A 15,709-nucleotide genomic window follows, 5' to 3' on the forward strand; every position below is an offset into this window, starting at 1 on the left:
TTGATGTTGACTCCCTGAACCTTCAGTGACCAGATATGTTGACTCCCTGAACCTTCAGTGACCAGATATATTGACGTTGACTCCCTGAACCTTCAGTGGCCAGATATGTTGACTCCCTGAACCTTCAGTGACCAGATATGTTGACTCCCTGAACCTTCAGTGACCAGATATGTTGACTCCCTGAACCTTCAGTGACCAGATATATTGATGTTGACTCCCTGTACCTTCAGTGGCCAGATATATTGATGTTGACTCCCTGTACCTTCAGTGGCCAGATATATTGATGTTGACTCTCTGTACCTTCAGTGGCCAGATATATTGATGTTGACTCCCTGAACCTTCAGTGGCCAGATATGTTGACTCCCTGAACCTTCAGTGACCAGATATATTGATGTTGACTCCCTGAACCTTCAGTGGCCAGATATGTTGACTCCCTGTACCTTCAGTGGCCAGATATATTGATGTTGACTCCTTGTACCTTCAGTGACCAGATATATTGATGTTGACTCCCTGTACCTTCAGTGACCAGATATATTGACTCCCTGAACCTTCAGTGACCAGATATGTTGACTCCCTGTACCTTCAGTGACCAGATATGTTGACTCCCTGAACCTTCAGTGACCAGATATGTTGACTCCCTGAACCTTCAGTGACCAGATATATTGATGTTGACTCCCTGAACCTTCAGTGACCAGATATATTGATGTTGACTCCCTGTACCTTCAGTGACCAGATATATTGATGTTGACTCCCTGAACCTTCAGTGACCAGATATATTGATGTTGACTCCCTGAACCTTCAGTGACCAGATATATTGATGTTGACTCCCTGTACCTTCAGTGACCAGATATATTGATGTTGACTCCCTGTACCTTCAGTGACCAGATATATTGATGTTGACTCCCTGTACCTTCAGTGACCAGATATATTGATGTTGACTCCCTGTACCTTCAGTGGCCAGATATATTGACTCCCTGTACCTTCAGTGACCAGATATATTGATGTTGACTCCCTGTACCTTCAGTGGCCAGATATATTGATGTTGACTCCCTGAACCTTCAGTGACCAGATATATTGATGTTGACTCCCTGTACCTTCAGTGGCCAGATATATTGATGTTGACTCCCTGTACCTTCAGTGACCAGATATATTGATGTTGACTCCCTGAACCTTCAGTGACCAGATATATTGATGTTGACTCCCTGTACCTTCAGTGGCCAGATATATTGATGTTGACTCCCTGAACCTTCAGTGACCAGATATATTGATGTTGACTCCCTGTACCTTCAGTGGCCAGATATATTGATGTTGACTCCCTGTACCTTCAGTGGCCAGATATATTGATGTTGACTCCCTGAACCTTCAGTGGCCAGATATATTGACTCCCTGTACCTTCAGTGACCAGATATATTGATGTTGACTCCCTGTACCTTCAGTGACCAGATATATTGATGTTGACTCCCTGAACCTTCAGTGACCAGATATATTGACTCCCTGAACCTTCAGTGACCAGATATATTGATGTTGACTCTCTGTACCTTCAGTGACCAGATATACTGATGTTGACTCCCTGAACCTTCAGTGACCAGATATATTGACTCCCTGAACCTTCAGTGACCAGATATGTTGACTCCCTGTACCTTCAGTGACCAGATATATTGACTCCCTGTACCTTCAGTGACCAGATATATTGATGTTGACTCCCTGAACCTTCAGTGGCCAGATATATTGACTCCCTGAACCTTCAGTGACCAGATATATTGATGTTGACTCCCTGTACCTTCAGTGGCCAGATATGTTGACTCCCTGAACCTTCAGTGACCAGATATGTTGACTCCCTGAACCTTCAGTGACCAGATATGTTGACTCCCTGAACCTTCAGTGACCAGATATATTGATGTTGACTCCCTGTACCTTCAGTGGCCAGATATATTGATGTTGACTCCCTGTACCTTCAGTGGCCAGATATATTGATGTTGACTCTCTGTACCTTCAGTGGCCAGATATATTGATGTTGACTCCCTGAACCTTCAGTGGCCAGATATGTTGACTCCCTGAACCTTCAGTGACCAGATATATTGATGTTGACTCCCTGAACCTTCAGTGGCCAGATATGTTGACTCCCTGTACCTTCAGTGGCCAGATATATTGATGTTGACTCCTTGTACCTTCAGTGACCAGATATATTGATGTTGACTCCCTGTACCTTCAGTGACCAGATATATTGACTCCCTGAACCTTCAGTGACCAGATATGTTGACTCCCTGTACCTTCAGTGACCAGATATGTTGACTCCCTGAACCTTCAGTGACCAGATATGTTGACTCCCTGAACCTTCAGTGACCAGATATATTGATGTTGACTCCCTGAACCTTCAGTGACCAGATATATTGATGTTGACTCCCTGTACCTTCAGTGACCAGATATATTGATGTTGACTCCCTGAACCTTCAGTGACCAGATATATTGACGTTGACTCCCTGAACCTTCAGTGACCAGATATATTGATGTTTGATTGGTTCTCTGTACCTTCAGTGACCAGATCAGCCAGTGAGTTAGGCTCTGCAGACACACGAAGCCACCTCAACATGGCCTGGTAGTTCTTCTGGAGCACCTGAACACAGGAGACAGAAGGAACACACACACACACAAACACACAAACACACACACACACACACACACACACACACACACACACACACACACACACACACAGTGGTCATTAATCCACTAGGAAACTAGGAGAGACAGGAGAGAAACCAAACTGAGTTAGATGTTGTGTGTTGTGTGTTTGTAAGGTGTGTCTCACGGTGGGGTCTGAGTCAGGGTTCTGTAGGCTCTGCACTAGAACATGGAACACCTCCACCACCCGTTCCACGGCTCCTAAAACAACAACGCCTTTTTTTTTTAAAATTAATTTTGTTCGCTTTTAAACATGATTGTATTCCTGAACACAGAGTCTAGATTCTCACCAGGGCAGGTGCTAAGGCTAGCCAGGGAGTCTAGATTCTCACCAGGGCAGGTGCTAAGGCTAGCCAGGGAGTCTAGATTCTCACCAGGGCAGGTGCTAAGGCTAGCCAGGGAGTCTAGATTCTCACCAGGGCAGGTGCTAAGGCTAGCCAGGGAGTCTAGATTCTCACCAGGGCAGGTGCTAAGGCTAGCCAGGGAGTCTAGATTCTCACCAGGGCAGGTGCTAAGGCTAGCCAGGGAGTCTAGATTCTCACCAGGGCAGGTGCTAAGGCTAGCCAGGGAGTCTAGATTCTCACCAGGGCAGGTGCTAAGGCTAGCCAGGGAGTCTAGATTCTCACCAGGGCAGGTGCTAAGGCTAGCCAGGGAGTCTAGATTCTCACCAGGGCAGGTGCTAAGGCTAGCCAGGGAGTCTAGATTCTCACCAGGGCAGGTGCTAAGGCTAGCCAGGGAGTCTAGATTCTCACCAGGGCAGGTGCTAAGGCTAGCCAGGGAGTCTAGATTCTCACCAGGGCAGGTGCTAAGGCTAGCCAGGGAGTCTAGATTCTCACCAGGGCAGGTGCTAAGGCTAGCCAGGGAGTCTAGATTCTCACCAGGGCAGGTGCTAAGGCTAGCCAGGGAGTCTAGATTCTCACCAGGGCAGGTGCTAAGGCTAGCCAGGGAGTCTAGATTCTCACCAGGGCAGGTGCTAAGGCTAGCCAGGGAGTCTAGATTCTCACCAGGGCAGGTGCTAAGGCTAGCCAGGGAGTCTAGATTCTCACCAGGGCAGGTGCTAAGGCTAGCCAGGGAGTCTAGATTCTCACCAGGGCAGGTGCTAAGGCTAGCCAGGGAGTCTAGATTCTCACCAGGGCAGGTGCTAAGGCTAGCCAGGGAGTCTAGATTCTCACCAGGGCAGGTGCTAAGGCTAGCCAGGGAGTCTAGATTCTCACCAGGGCAGGTGCTAAGGCTAGCCAGGGAGTCTAGATTCTCACCAGGGCAGGTGCTAAGGCTAGCCAGGGAGTCTAGATTCTCACCAGGGCAGGTGCTAAGGCTAGCCAGGGAGTCTAGATTCTCACCAGGGCAGGTGCTAAGGCTAGCCAGGGAGTCTAGATTCTCACCAGGGCAGGTGCTAAGGCTAGCCAGGGAGTCTAGATTCTCACCAGGGCAGGTGCTAAGGCTAGCCAGGGAGTCTAGATTCTCACCAGGGCAGGTGCTAAGGCTAGCCAGGGAGTCTAGATTCTCACCAGGGCAGGTGCTAAGGCTAGCCAGGGAGTCTAGATTCTCACCAGGGCAGGTGCTAAGGCTAGCCAGGGAGTCTAGATTCTCACCAGGGCAGGTGCTAAGGCTAGCCAGGGAGTCTAGATTCTCACCAGGGCAGGTGCTAAGGCTAGCCAGGGAGTCTAGATTCTCACCAGGGCAGGTGCTAAGGCTAGCCAGGGAGTCTAGATTCTCACCAGGGCAGGTGCTAAGGCTAGCCAGGGAGTCTAGATTCTCACCAGGGCAGGTGCTAAGGCTAGCCAGGGAGTCTAGATTCTCACCAGGGCAGGTGCTAAGGCTAGCCAGGGAGTCTAGGCAACACCTCTGGACCTTGCTGCAGCCAATCAGGTTGGTGGATGCTTTGCTACAGCCGATAGCAGCCTTGCTCTCGGGTGAGGGGGAGTGGCCGTTACAGATCCTCAGGAGTGACACCACAGCAAGGATGACGGAGGCAGATGAATCCTGAGAGAGAGACAGAGACATAGAGAGACAGACAGAGACATAGAGAGACAGAGATTGAAGGACCATATGAAAAAGAGGGGGGTTTGTCCAGCCGCCCCCAAATTCAGGTAGTGACAATAGTAAATCCCTCTACTGCTATGGGATATGCTATCCGTCTCTCAGGGCCATGACAAACACACAGAGTAGTGGAGAAGGACAGTCTCTTACCATGTCTGTTATGATAGACTCTTACCATGTCTGTTATGATAGACTCTTACCTTGTCTGTTATGACAGACTCTTACCATGTCTGTTATGGTAGACTCTTACCATGTCTGTTATGATAGACTCTTACCATGTCTGTTATGATAGACTCTTACCATGTCTGTTATGTAGGGAGCGCTGGACACGGAGACGCAGAGCAGAGAGACACAGGAAGGTTTGTGATTGAGATGATCCAGCAGGAGAGAGAGAGAGCTACGACACTCCGTCTGTCTGTCCTGGTCAGTGTCGGTCTGTCTGTGGTCTTCATCAGTCTGTCTGTGGTCTTCATCAGTCTGTCTGTGGTCTTCATCAGTCTGTCTGTGGTCAGTCTGTCGATCAGTGTGTCTGTGGTCAGTCTGTTGATCGGTGTGTCTGTGGTCAGTCTGTTGATCAGCGTGTCTGTGGTCAGTCTGTTGATCGATGTGTCTGTGGTCAGTCTGTCCATCAGTGTGTCTGTGGTCAGTCTGTTGATCAGTGTGTCTGTGGTCAGTCTGTTGATCAGTGTGTCTGTCATTGGGCCAGTCCAGCAGAGTTACTCCAGTAACCATCTGTAGAGGTCCCAGTAGAACAGCTACGACCTTCTGTCTGAGGCCTGGAGGACTGAAACAATACCCAGTTAGTCAATCAGCTACGACCTTCTATCTGAGGACTGAAACAATACCCAGTCAGCTACGACCTTCTATCTGATTACTGAAACAATACCCAGTCAGCTACGGCCTTCTATCTGAGGACTGAAACAATACCCAGTCAGCTACGACCTTCTATCTGAGGACTGAAACAATACCCAGTCAGCTACGACCTTCTATCTGAGGACTGAAACAATACCCAGTCAGCTACGACCTTCTGTCTGAGGCCTGGAGGACTGAAACAATACCCAGTTAGTCAATCAGCTACGACCTTCTATCTGAGGACTGAAACAATACCCAGTCAGCTACGGCCTTCTATCTGAGGACTGAAACAATACCCAGTCAGCTACGACCTTCTATCTGAGGACTGAAACAATACCCAGTCAGCTACGACCTTCTATCTGAGGCCTGGAGGACTGAAACAATACCCAATCAGCTACGACCTTCTATCTGAGGACTGAAACAATACCCAGTCAGCTACGACCTTCTATCTGAGGACTGAAACAATACCCAGTCAGCTACGACCTTCTATCTGAGGACTGAAACAATACCCAGTCAGCTACGACCTTCTATCTGAGGCCTGGAGGACTGAAACAATACCCAGTTATTCCATTTATTATTATTTTTTACCTTTATTTTACTAGGCAAGTCAGTTAAGAACAAATTCTTATTCTTACAAATTCTTATTTTCAATGACGGCCTAGGAACAGTGGGTTAACTGCCAATCAGCTACGACCACGGAATAGAACAAATATGTTCAGTGTGTGTCTGTTACCAGGTCTCCGGATGGAGGGTGGCGGCGGCACACAGAGCAGCGTCAGAGGGATTCTGGGAGTTCAACATGGACGCCATCAGAGAGACGAGTCTGGAGTCACACGGACCGGACCTGCAAAATCACAACTTGACAATTTTATTGAACAATCTGACATTACATGTTCATATTACAGGGTGTGTGTGTGTGTGTGTGTGTGTGTGTGTGTAGTCAGTGTGTGTGTGTGTGTGTGTGTAGGACTGAGTGAGGACAGAGAGAAGGAGACTAATCTTATTGGACAAGTCCATGTAGTCCCTCCCCCGTTTCAGTGATTTTTTTTACTAAATAAACAGCACGTTGTCGTAGCAACCTGGTTACCTTGGAAACACAAGCGATGATCAGAATCAACCCAACACCATAATGCCGTGGGATCACCAAACACACCTGTATGTAGCCAGCAGGACGTCCATTAGAGGCTGCGCGACTGCTCTGCGGCCTTCTCGGACCAACCCCTCCAGAGGCCTCAGGACTCGCCTGATCACCGAGCCCCGGAGAGGAGCCTCCAGCTCGGGGAGAGTCAGGGCCAGCAGCCTCAGCCCCTGGAGCACCTGGTGACACATCATAACAATAGAAGGCCATTATAAAAACACCTTCAGAAACACATCACTATTAAAGGGTTCGCAGTGTGTTCCTGTTAGGAAAATTATGATTAAATGACTGAACAAATCATTTTAAATGGAACTGTAAGTAAACTTATACTCTGTTTTATTATATCTGATTAACAATAGGAGTTCATAAGAAGGGATCGTGTGACACGGACAAGGAGTAATTAAAGTTAATGAACACCATTCCAACTGGGAAGAAAGAAATGGGTTGTGGATTAAGTAAACAGATAAGGTCGTTAACCTATGGTTGGAACCGACGAAACTGAGCTCTGGGGTGTTTTAGATAAGGCAGTGAGTGAATTCCTAGGTTTTCTGTTAATTAGAACTGTCAGCTAAGTGGTGATCGATAATGTTGGGGGGGGTCAAAAGTTAATTCAGTTATGTTGTGTGACCTGTGAGTCAGTTAGAATGAACTTTTAACCTCACTTAATTCTAGGTCGGGATTCATTCTAGAAGCAATGAAATGACGTCATGTTATTGTATATAAACTGTTGCTCGTGGCAGCGCGCTCCGAGAATAAATTCTGTTACCTATTATTGAAAAGACTGGTCTCCGTCTATTTTATGCAAACAAGAATCTTATAAATTCTCATAAAATAGATTAAGGGAATTCCATTAATTAATTAAATTACAGTAACAGAAACCTGTTGTTATTCTCATAAATCTATATATCAAATAACTCAAGCGTAGATTGTTCACTTTTTTTGGCACACAGAAACTAGAGGCCTTAGGGCCTCGCGAGCGGCGTAGCGGTCTAAGGCAATGATCCCGCAGTGCTAGAGGCATCACTACAGATCCGGGTTCGATCCCGGGCTGTGTCGCAGCCGGCCGCGACCGGGAGACCCATGAGGCGGCGCACAATCGGCCCAGCGTCGTCCAGGTTAGGGGAGGACCTGGCCGGCTGTTATTGTATATAAACTGTTGCTCGTGGTAACGTGGGAGTGCGCTCCGAGAATAAATTCTGTTACCTATTATTGAAAATACTGGTCTATTTTATGCAAACAAGAATCTTACAAATTCTCATAAAATAGATTAAGGGAATTCCATTAATGAATTTAATTAATTAAATAAGGACGTCCTTGTCCCATCGCGCTCTAGCCGGGAGCTCTACCGTGTTTTCTCCGACACATTGGTGCTTCCGGGTTAAGCGAGCAGTGTGTCAAGAAGCAGTGCGGCTCGACAGGGTCGTGTTTCGGAGGACGCATGATTCTCGACCTTCGCTTCTCCCGAGTCCGTACTGGAGTTGCAGCGATGGGACAACACTGTAACTACCAAATAGATACCATGAAATTGGGGAGAAAAAGGGGTATAAAATGTAAATAACTAGGAGGCCATGAGTAACATGGTATAACATAATGTCACAGATTGGCCTATAGGTGGCGCTGTAATAGAGCACTCAACAACAACAACACTATTGTCATAACAACATGTCCACATTTATCTATATGCCAACAGTAACAACACCTCATTTATCATAACTATTACAGATAACAAATACTAATTACCTCGTATATATTCAGCCAATAGCAGGACAGGAACATGGTTCAAATCACGCACTTATCAAGAGAACATCCCTGGTCATCCCTACTGCCTCTGATCTGGAGGACTCACTAAGCGGATAAACGTGGATAAACATGGTATTGCCTTCGCTGATTGCACATAAAGGAAGATAGTTCCTACATAATACTTCCTTTGTTATCCAACTGATATTGTGTCCTTTCTGTCATCCTGTGAACCCCGTTCATTGCTGCTCGCAGCTATAATTATCTGTCTTCAACCACTTCTTCTCCTCCCCTCCCCCTCCTTTCCTTTCCCTCCCATCTCCTCTAGGGGCACCGCTGTAATATATATATATATATTCCCAATCAACCAATCGTACCTGGGTGTGGCTGTCTGACTCCAGAGAGCTCTCCAGGTGCTTCAAGATCTCCATGGTGATGGAACACCCGCTTCCTGGACTTGTCTCCATGGTTACGTCCAATTCTACCTCTTCCTTATTGGGTGGAACAGTGAGGCCATTCCCCTGGGTTGTGTGTGAGGTTGTGGTTGGCTGGTGGAAGGTTAGGAGGCGGGCCAGGAGTTGATTTGCGGCCGAGGCGACGAATAGGCTGGGGTCAGTCTGTAGCTGGAGGAGGGGTTTGGTCAGGCCTGAGGAGATACAATCAAATACATTTGTTTCGTAAACAACAGGTGTAGACTAACAGTGAAATGCTTTCTTACGGGCCCTTCCCAACAATGAGGAGAGAAAGACAATAGAGAAATAATAGATAAACACAACATGTAATAATAAATACACAACGATAACATGACTGTTTACAAGGAGTACCAGTACTGAGTTGATGTGTAGGGGTACTAGGTAATAACATGACTGTTTACAAGGAGTACCAGTACTGAGTTGATGTGTAGGGGTACGAGGTAATAACATGGCTGTATACACAGAGTACCAGTACTGAGTTGATGTGTAGGGGTACTAGGTAATAACATGGCTGTGTACACAGAGTACCAGTACTGAGTTGATGTGTAGGGGTACTAGGTAATAACATGACTGTTTACAAGGAGTACCAGTACTGAGTTGATGTGTAGGGGTACTAGGTAATAACATGGCTGTTTACACAGAGTACCAGTACTGAGTTGATGTGTAGGGTTACTAGGTAATAACATGACTGTAGGAGTACCAGTACTGAGTTGATGTGTAGGGGTACTAGGTAATAACATGACTGTTTACAAGGAGTACCAGTACTGAGTTGATGTGTAGGGGTACTATGTAATAACATGACTGTTTACAAGGAGTACCAGTACTGAGTTGATGTGTAGGGGTACTAGGTAATAACATGGCTGTTTACAAGGAGTACCAGTACTGAGTTGATGTGTAGGGGTACTAGGTAATAACATGGCTGTATACACAGAGTACCAGTACTGAGTTGATGTGTAGGGTTACTAGGTAATAACATGACTGTAGGAGTACCAGTACTGAGTTGATGTGTAGGGGTACTAGGTAATAACATGACTGTAGGAGTACCAGTACTGAGTTGATGTGTAGGGGTACTAGGTAATAACATGGCTGTTTACAAGGAGTACCAGTACTGAGTTGATGTGTAGGGGTACTAGGTAATAACATGACTGTTTACAAGGAGTACCAGTACTGAGTTGATGTGTAGGGGTACTAGGTAATAACATGACTGTTTACAAGGAGTACCAGTACTGAGTTGATGTGTAGGGGTACTAGGTAATAACATGACTGTTTACAAGGAGTACCAGTACTGAGTTGATGTGTAGGGGTACTAGGTAATAACATGACTGTTTACAAGGAGTACCAGTACTGAGTTGATGTGTAGGGGTACTAGGTAATAACATGACTGTTTACAAGGAGTACCAGTACTGAGTTGATGTGTAGGGGTACTAGGTAATAACATGGCTGTATACACAGAGTACCAGTACTGAGTTGATGTGTAGGGTTACTAGGTAATAACATGACTGTAGGAGTACCAGTACTGAGTTGATGTGTAGGGGTACTAGGTAATAACATGGCTGTTTACAAGGAGTACCAGTACTGAGTTGATGTGTAGGGGTACTAGGTAATAACATGACTGTTTACAAGGAGTACCAGTACTGAGTTGATGTGTAGGGGTACTAGGTAATAACATGACTGTTTACAAGGAGTACCAGTACTGAGTTGATGTGTAGGGGTACTAGGTAATAACATGACTGTTTACAAGGAGTACCAGTACTGAGTTGATGTGTAGGGGTACTAGGTAATAACATGGCTGTATACACAGAGTACCAGTACTGAGTTGATGTGTAGGGGTACTAGGTAATAACATGGCTATATACACAGAGTACCAGTACTGAGTTGATGTGTAGGGGTACTAGGTAATAACATGGCTGTATACACAGAGTACCAGTACTGAGTTGATGTGTAGGGGTACTAGGTAATAACATGGCTGTATACACAGAGTACCAGTACTGAGTTGATGTGTAGGGTTACTAGGTAGTTGATGTGTAGGGGTACTAGGTAATAACATGACTGTTTACAAGGAGTACCAGTACTGAGTTGATGTGTAGGGGTACTAGGTAATAACATGACTGTATACACAGAGTACCAGTACTGAGTTGATGTGTAGGGGTACTAGGTAATAACATGGCTGTATACACAGAGTACCAGTACTGTGTTGATGTGTAGGGGTACGAGGTAATAACATGGCTGTATACACAGAGTACCAGTACTGAGTTGAGGTGTAGGGTTACTAGGTAGTTGATGTGTAGGGTTACTAGGTAGTTGATGTGTAGGGGTATGAGGTAGTTGATGTATAGGGGTACCAGGTAGTTGATGTGTAGGGTTACTAGGTAGTTGATGTGTAGGGTTACTAGGTAGTTGATGTGTAGGGGTACGAGGTAATAATATATGTTTTTATACTTAGCTGTTCTATGAGTGGTCTGAGACAGGGGTAGGGGTACTAGGTAATAATATATGTTTTTATACTTAGCTGTTCTATGAGTGGTCTGAGACAGGGGTAGGGGTACTAGGTAATAATATATGTTTTTATACTTAGCTGTTCTATGAGTGGTCTGAGACAGGGGTAGGGGTACGAGGTAATAATATATGTTTTTATACTTAGCTGTTCTATGAGTGGTCTGAGACAGGGGTAGGGGTACGAGGTAATAATATATGTTTTTATACTTAGCTGTTCTATGAGTGGTCTGAGACAGGGGTAGGGGTACTAGGTAATAATATATGTTTTTATACTTAGCTGTTCTATGGTCTGAGGCGTTTAGATTCTGTTTGTTCAAGTGCAACGTTAATAACGATGGTTTTGGGAAACCGCTCAGAGATGTAACGTTGCTCGTTACGAAGGAATCTAACAATGAAATTCACCTTAAGGCCCGGTTTCCCAAAAGCATCTCAATCGCCCTTCACACTGCCCTTTCTCACCTTGACAAGAGGAACACCTATGTGGGAATGCTGTTCACTGTCAGCTAAACCCGTGGACAGAAATCCATACTTTAAGAAAGGCTGCTACCGTATCCTACTACCAGTATACTACCATGTTGATAGAAACCCATAGAAAGGCTGCTCTAGATAGTATACTACTGTAGTACTACTGTTGATATAAACACATAGAAAGGCTGCTCTAGATAGTATACTACCATAGTAACCTGTTGATAGAAACCCATAGAAAGGCTGCTCTAGATAGTATACTACTGTAGTACTACTGTTGATAGAAACCCATAGAAAGGCTTCCCTAGATAGTATACTACTATAGTACTACTGTTGATAGAAACCCATAGAAAGGCTTCCCTAGATAGTATACTACTATAGTACTACTGTTGCTTTCATGACAGCCGGGAACTCGGGAACAAAACGCATTCAAATCATGATGTCGGTGATCTTCAGGTTGGAAAGTCGAAGCTCTAGAAAGATGCCCGAGTTACCGACTTCGGATTTGGAGTCGGATGACCAGTTCCCAGTTCTCTGTAACCGACTTGAAGTCGGAAGTCTGAGGTTTCTGAGTTGCCAGCTGTGGCAAACCTACCAGCCTGATCCAGGAAGTGGAAGGCCTGTGTGTGGCGCATCATGTTACTCAGGCCATGGATCCAGCCAATCCGCACGCTCGGATCCTCCCATAGGCCAGCCACCTGCCATCGCTCGCTGTCGTAGGCCACGCCCAGGATGGATCGATCCTGAGATGGGATGAAGAGATAACGAATGTCTAGGTGATGACAGTCCGACGCCCAATCACAAACGGACCCTTAAACCCTAAGCACTTGTGGAGAGCGGAGAGGATTTGATTGGTGTAAGCAATATGGTGAAACTTCCACCTGAGACTATCCTATTACCATATTGACTATCCTATTACCATATTGACTATCCTATTACCATATTGACTACCCTATTACCATATTGACTAGACCTGGTTCTACCCTATTACCATATTGACTATCCTATTACCATATTGACTATCCTATTACCATATTGACTACCCTATTACCATATTGACTAGACCTGGCTCTACCCTATTACCATATTGACTATCCTATTACCATATTGACTATCCTATTACCATATTAACTATCCTATTACCATATTGATTATCCTATTACCATATTGACTATCCTATTACCATATTAACTATCCTATTACCATATTGACTATCCTATTACCATATTGACTATCCTATTACCATATTGACTACCCTATTACCATATTGACTATCCTATTACCATATCGACTATCCTATTACCATATCGACTATCCTATTACCATAATGACTACACCTGACTCTATCCTATTACCATAATGACTACACCTGAGACTATCCTATTACCATAATGACTACACCTGAGACTATCCTATTACCATAATGACTACACATGACTCTATCCTATTACCATAATGACTACACCTGACTCTACCCTATTACCATAATGACTACACCTGACTCTATCCTATTACCATAATGACTACACCTGAGACTATCCTATTGCCATAATGACTACACCTGACTCTATCATATTACCATAATGACTACACCTGACTATCATATTACCATAATGACTACACCTGAGACTATCCTATTACCATAATGACTACACCTGACTCTATTACCATATTGACTACACCTGTTTGGCCTGAATATGAGATTAATGTGAACTGTATGTGTTTCTGTCTTCTTTATCATCCATATATATGTACATATTCTTATTCCATCCCTTTAGATTTGTGTGTATTTGGTATTTGTTGTGAATTTGTTAGATATTACTGCACGGTCAGAACTAGAAGCACAAGCATTTCACTACACTCACATTAACATCTGCTAACCATGTGTATGTGACCAATAACATCTGCTAACCATGTGTATGTGACCAATAACATATGATAACCATGTGTATGTGACCAATAACATCTGCTAACCATGTGTATGTGACCAATAACATCTGCTAACCATGTGTATGTGACCAATAACATCTGCTAACCATGTGTATGTGACCATTAACATCTGATAACCATGTGTATGTGACCAATAACATCTGCTAACCATGTGTATGTGACCAATAACATCTGCTAACCATGTGTATGTGACCAATAACATCTGCTAACCATGTGTATGTGACCAATAACATCTGCTAACCATGTGACCAATAACATCTGCTAACCATGTGTATGTGACCCATAACATCTGATTCGTGTGCGTTTCCTTCTACCCCTGCAATACTACCTGGATGGATTGAATATATCTATCAGTCAGTCAGTTCACCTGCAGCAGGTTGAAGCCGTGTTGGCTGGCCGCCAGCAGGCCGGAAAGCTTGAGGCTGAAGGAAAGCATGCTGGGATCTGTAGTTTTGTCCAGACACGCGGTGGATATGTAGTCCACCAGACAGGGGCAGGACTCCAACAGGGCCAGGCCATGGTCTGGAAAACATCGCCACAGGTATTATTAGATATTATTGTCCTTGTCTATATAGGAAGTATCTCATCCTCGCTGTGTGTGAGAGAGATAATATAGGAAGTCTCTCCTCCTCACTGTGTGTGTGAGAGATTATATAGGAAGTCTCTCATCTTCGCTGTGTGTGAGAGATTATATAGGAATCTCATCCTCGCTGTGTGTGTGAGATTATATAGGAAGTCTCTCCTCCTCACTGTGTGTGTGAGAGATTATATAGGAAGTCTCTCATCTTCGCTGTGTGTGTGAGATTACATAGGAAGTCTCTCATCCTCGCTGTGTGTGAGAGATTATATAGGAAGTCTCTCCTCCTCACTGTGTGTGTGAGAGATTATATAGGAAGTCTCTCATCCTCGCTGTGTGTGTGAGAGATTATATAGGAATCTCATCCTCGCTGTGTGTGTGAGAGATTATATAGGAAGTCTCTCCTCCTCACTGTGTGTGTGTGAGAGATTATATAGGAAGTCTCTCATCCTCGCTGTGTGTGTGAGATTATATAGGAAGTCTCTCATCCTCGCTGTGTGTGAGAGATTATATAGGAAGTCTCTCCTCCTCACTGTGTGTGTGAGAGATTATATAGGAAGTCTCTCATCCTCGCTGTGTGTGTGAGAGATTATATAGGAAGTCTCTCCTCCTCACTGTGTGTGTGAGAGATTATATAGGAAGTCTCTCATCCTCGCTGTGTGTGTGAGATTATATAGGAAGTCTCTCATCCTCGCTGTGTGTGAGAGATTATATAGGAAGTCTCTCCTCGTTATTCTTGCTTGTGAGACCTTTCTCTGTGTGTGTCTCCTCACCCTCCTTGGTGAGACCAGTGAACCAGTCCAGCAGTTTCTCGAGGCTGGTGTCGTCTGGTAGGGACTGTCTGGGGTCCGCTAGTACAGCGCACACCCGAGGCAACAACACCAGGCACTCGCTGTCCATGCTGCTTAGAAGTGTCTATGGGGAAAAGCCAAGAGGGGGAATATGACTTTAGTTTAGACAGATTGTAGTTTACTAGCTCTGGTCCAGGGCGTTTAGTAAGCGTTCATCGAGTCTAATAGTAAAGCACAGTGCCGGCCTGGACCAGAGCTAGCTAAATAAAGTAAGGAACTGTATGGCAACACGTTCGTAATCAAGTTAACCAAGTCAGCTACACAAAACAACTGAGTTGAATGACAAATGCACGATAACCACAGTACCTAGGTATATGTTGAAGATATCTGAGAAGCAATTTAGGGACAAATTCACGCAGCTTGATAGATGGCAATCGCCTGAAAAGTATCTCGCGGGACTGAAACCGTGTTTCGTTTTACCGGAGCTTGCGTTCATGGATTCCCTCAC

The 15,709-nt window shown here is 45.0% G+C and overlaps 1 protein-coding gene across 2 annotated transcripts in view; it reads right to left on the bottom strand.

The window, feature by feature from the left end:
- LOC110495004 (BRCA1-associated ATM activator 1) overlaps positions 1-15,709 on the bottom strand; it is a 23,975-nt gene extending 8,266 nt beyond the window's left edge. Inside the window, exons 1-11 of one of the 2 annotated variants that reach the window (XM_036973892.1) lie at positions 15,568-15,709; positions 15,184-15,325; positions 14,201-14,355; positions 12,479-12,626; positions 8,827-9,095; positions 6,728-6,891; positions 6,308-6,418; positions 5,023-5,506; positions 4,485-4,665; positions 2,810-2,883; positions 2,530-2,614 (exon numbers count right to left, since the gene is read on the bottom strand). In XM_036973892.1, coding sequence (XP_036829787.1) covers positions 2,530-2,614; positions 2,810-2,883; positions 4,485-4,665; positions 5,023-5,506; positions 6,308-6,418; positions 6,728-6,891; positions 8,827-9,095; positions 12,479-12,626; positions 14,201-14,355; positions 15,184-15,310 — 1,798 coding nt within the window. In that variant the 5' untranslated portion in view covers positions 15,311-15,325; positions 15,568-15,709. Of the gene's footprint in view, positions 1-2,529; positions 2,615-2,809; positions 2,899-4,484; positions 4,666-5,022; positions 5,507-6,307; positions 6,419-6,727; positions 6,892-8,826; positions 9,096-12,478; positions 12,627-14,200; positions 14,356-15,183; positions 15,326-15,567 lie in introns of both variants that reach the window. The other variant, XM_036973891.1, reaches the window with a different exon arrangement.

The sequence above is a fragment of the Oncorhynchus mykiss genome, unplaced genomic scaffold, assembly GCF_013265735.2.
Source record: "Oncorhynchus mykiss isolate Arlee unplaced genomic scaffold, USDA_OmykA_1.1 un_scaffold_351, whole genome shotgun sequence".
Lineage (NCBI taxonomy): Eukaryota > Metazoa > Chordata > Actinopteri > Salmoniformes > Salmonidae > Oncorhynchus > Oncorhynchus mykiss.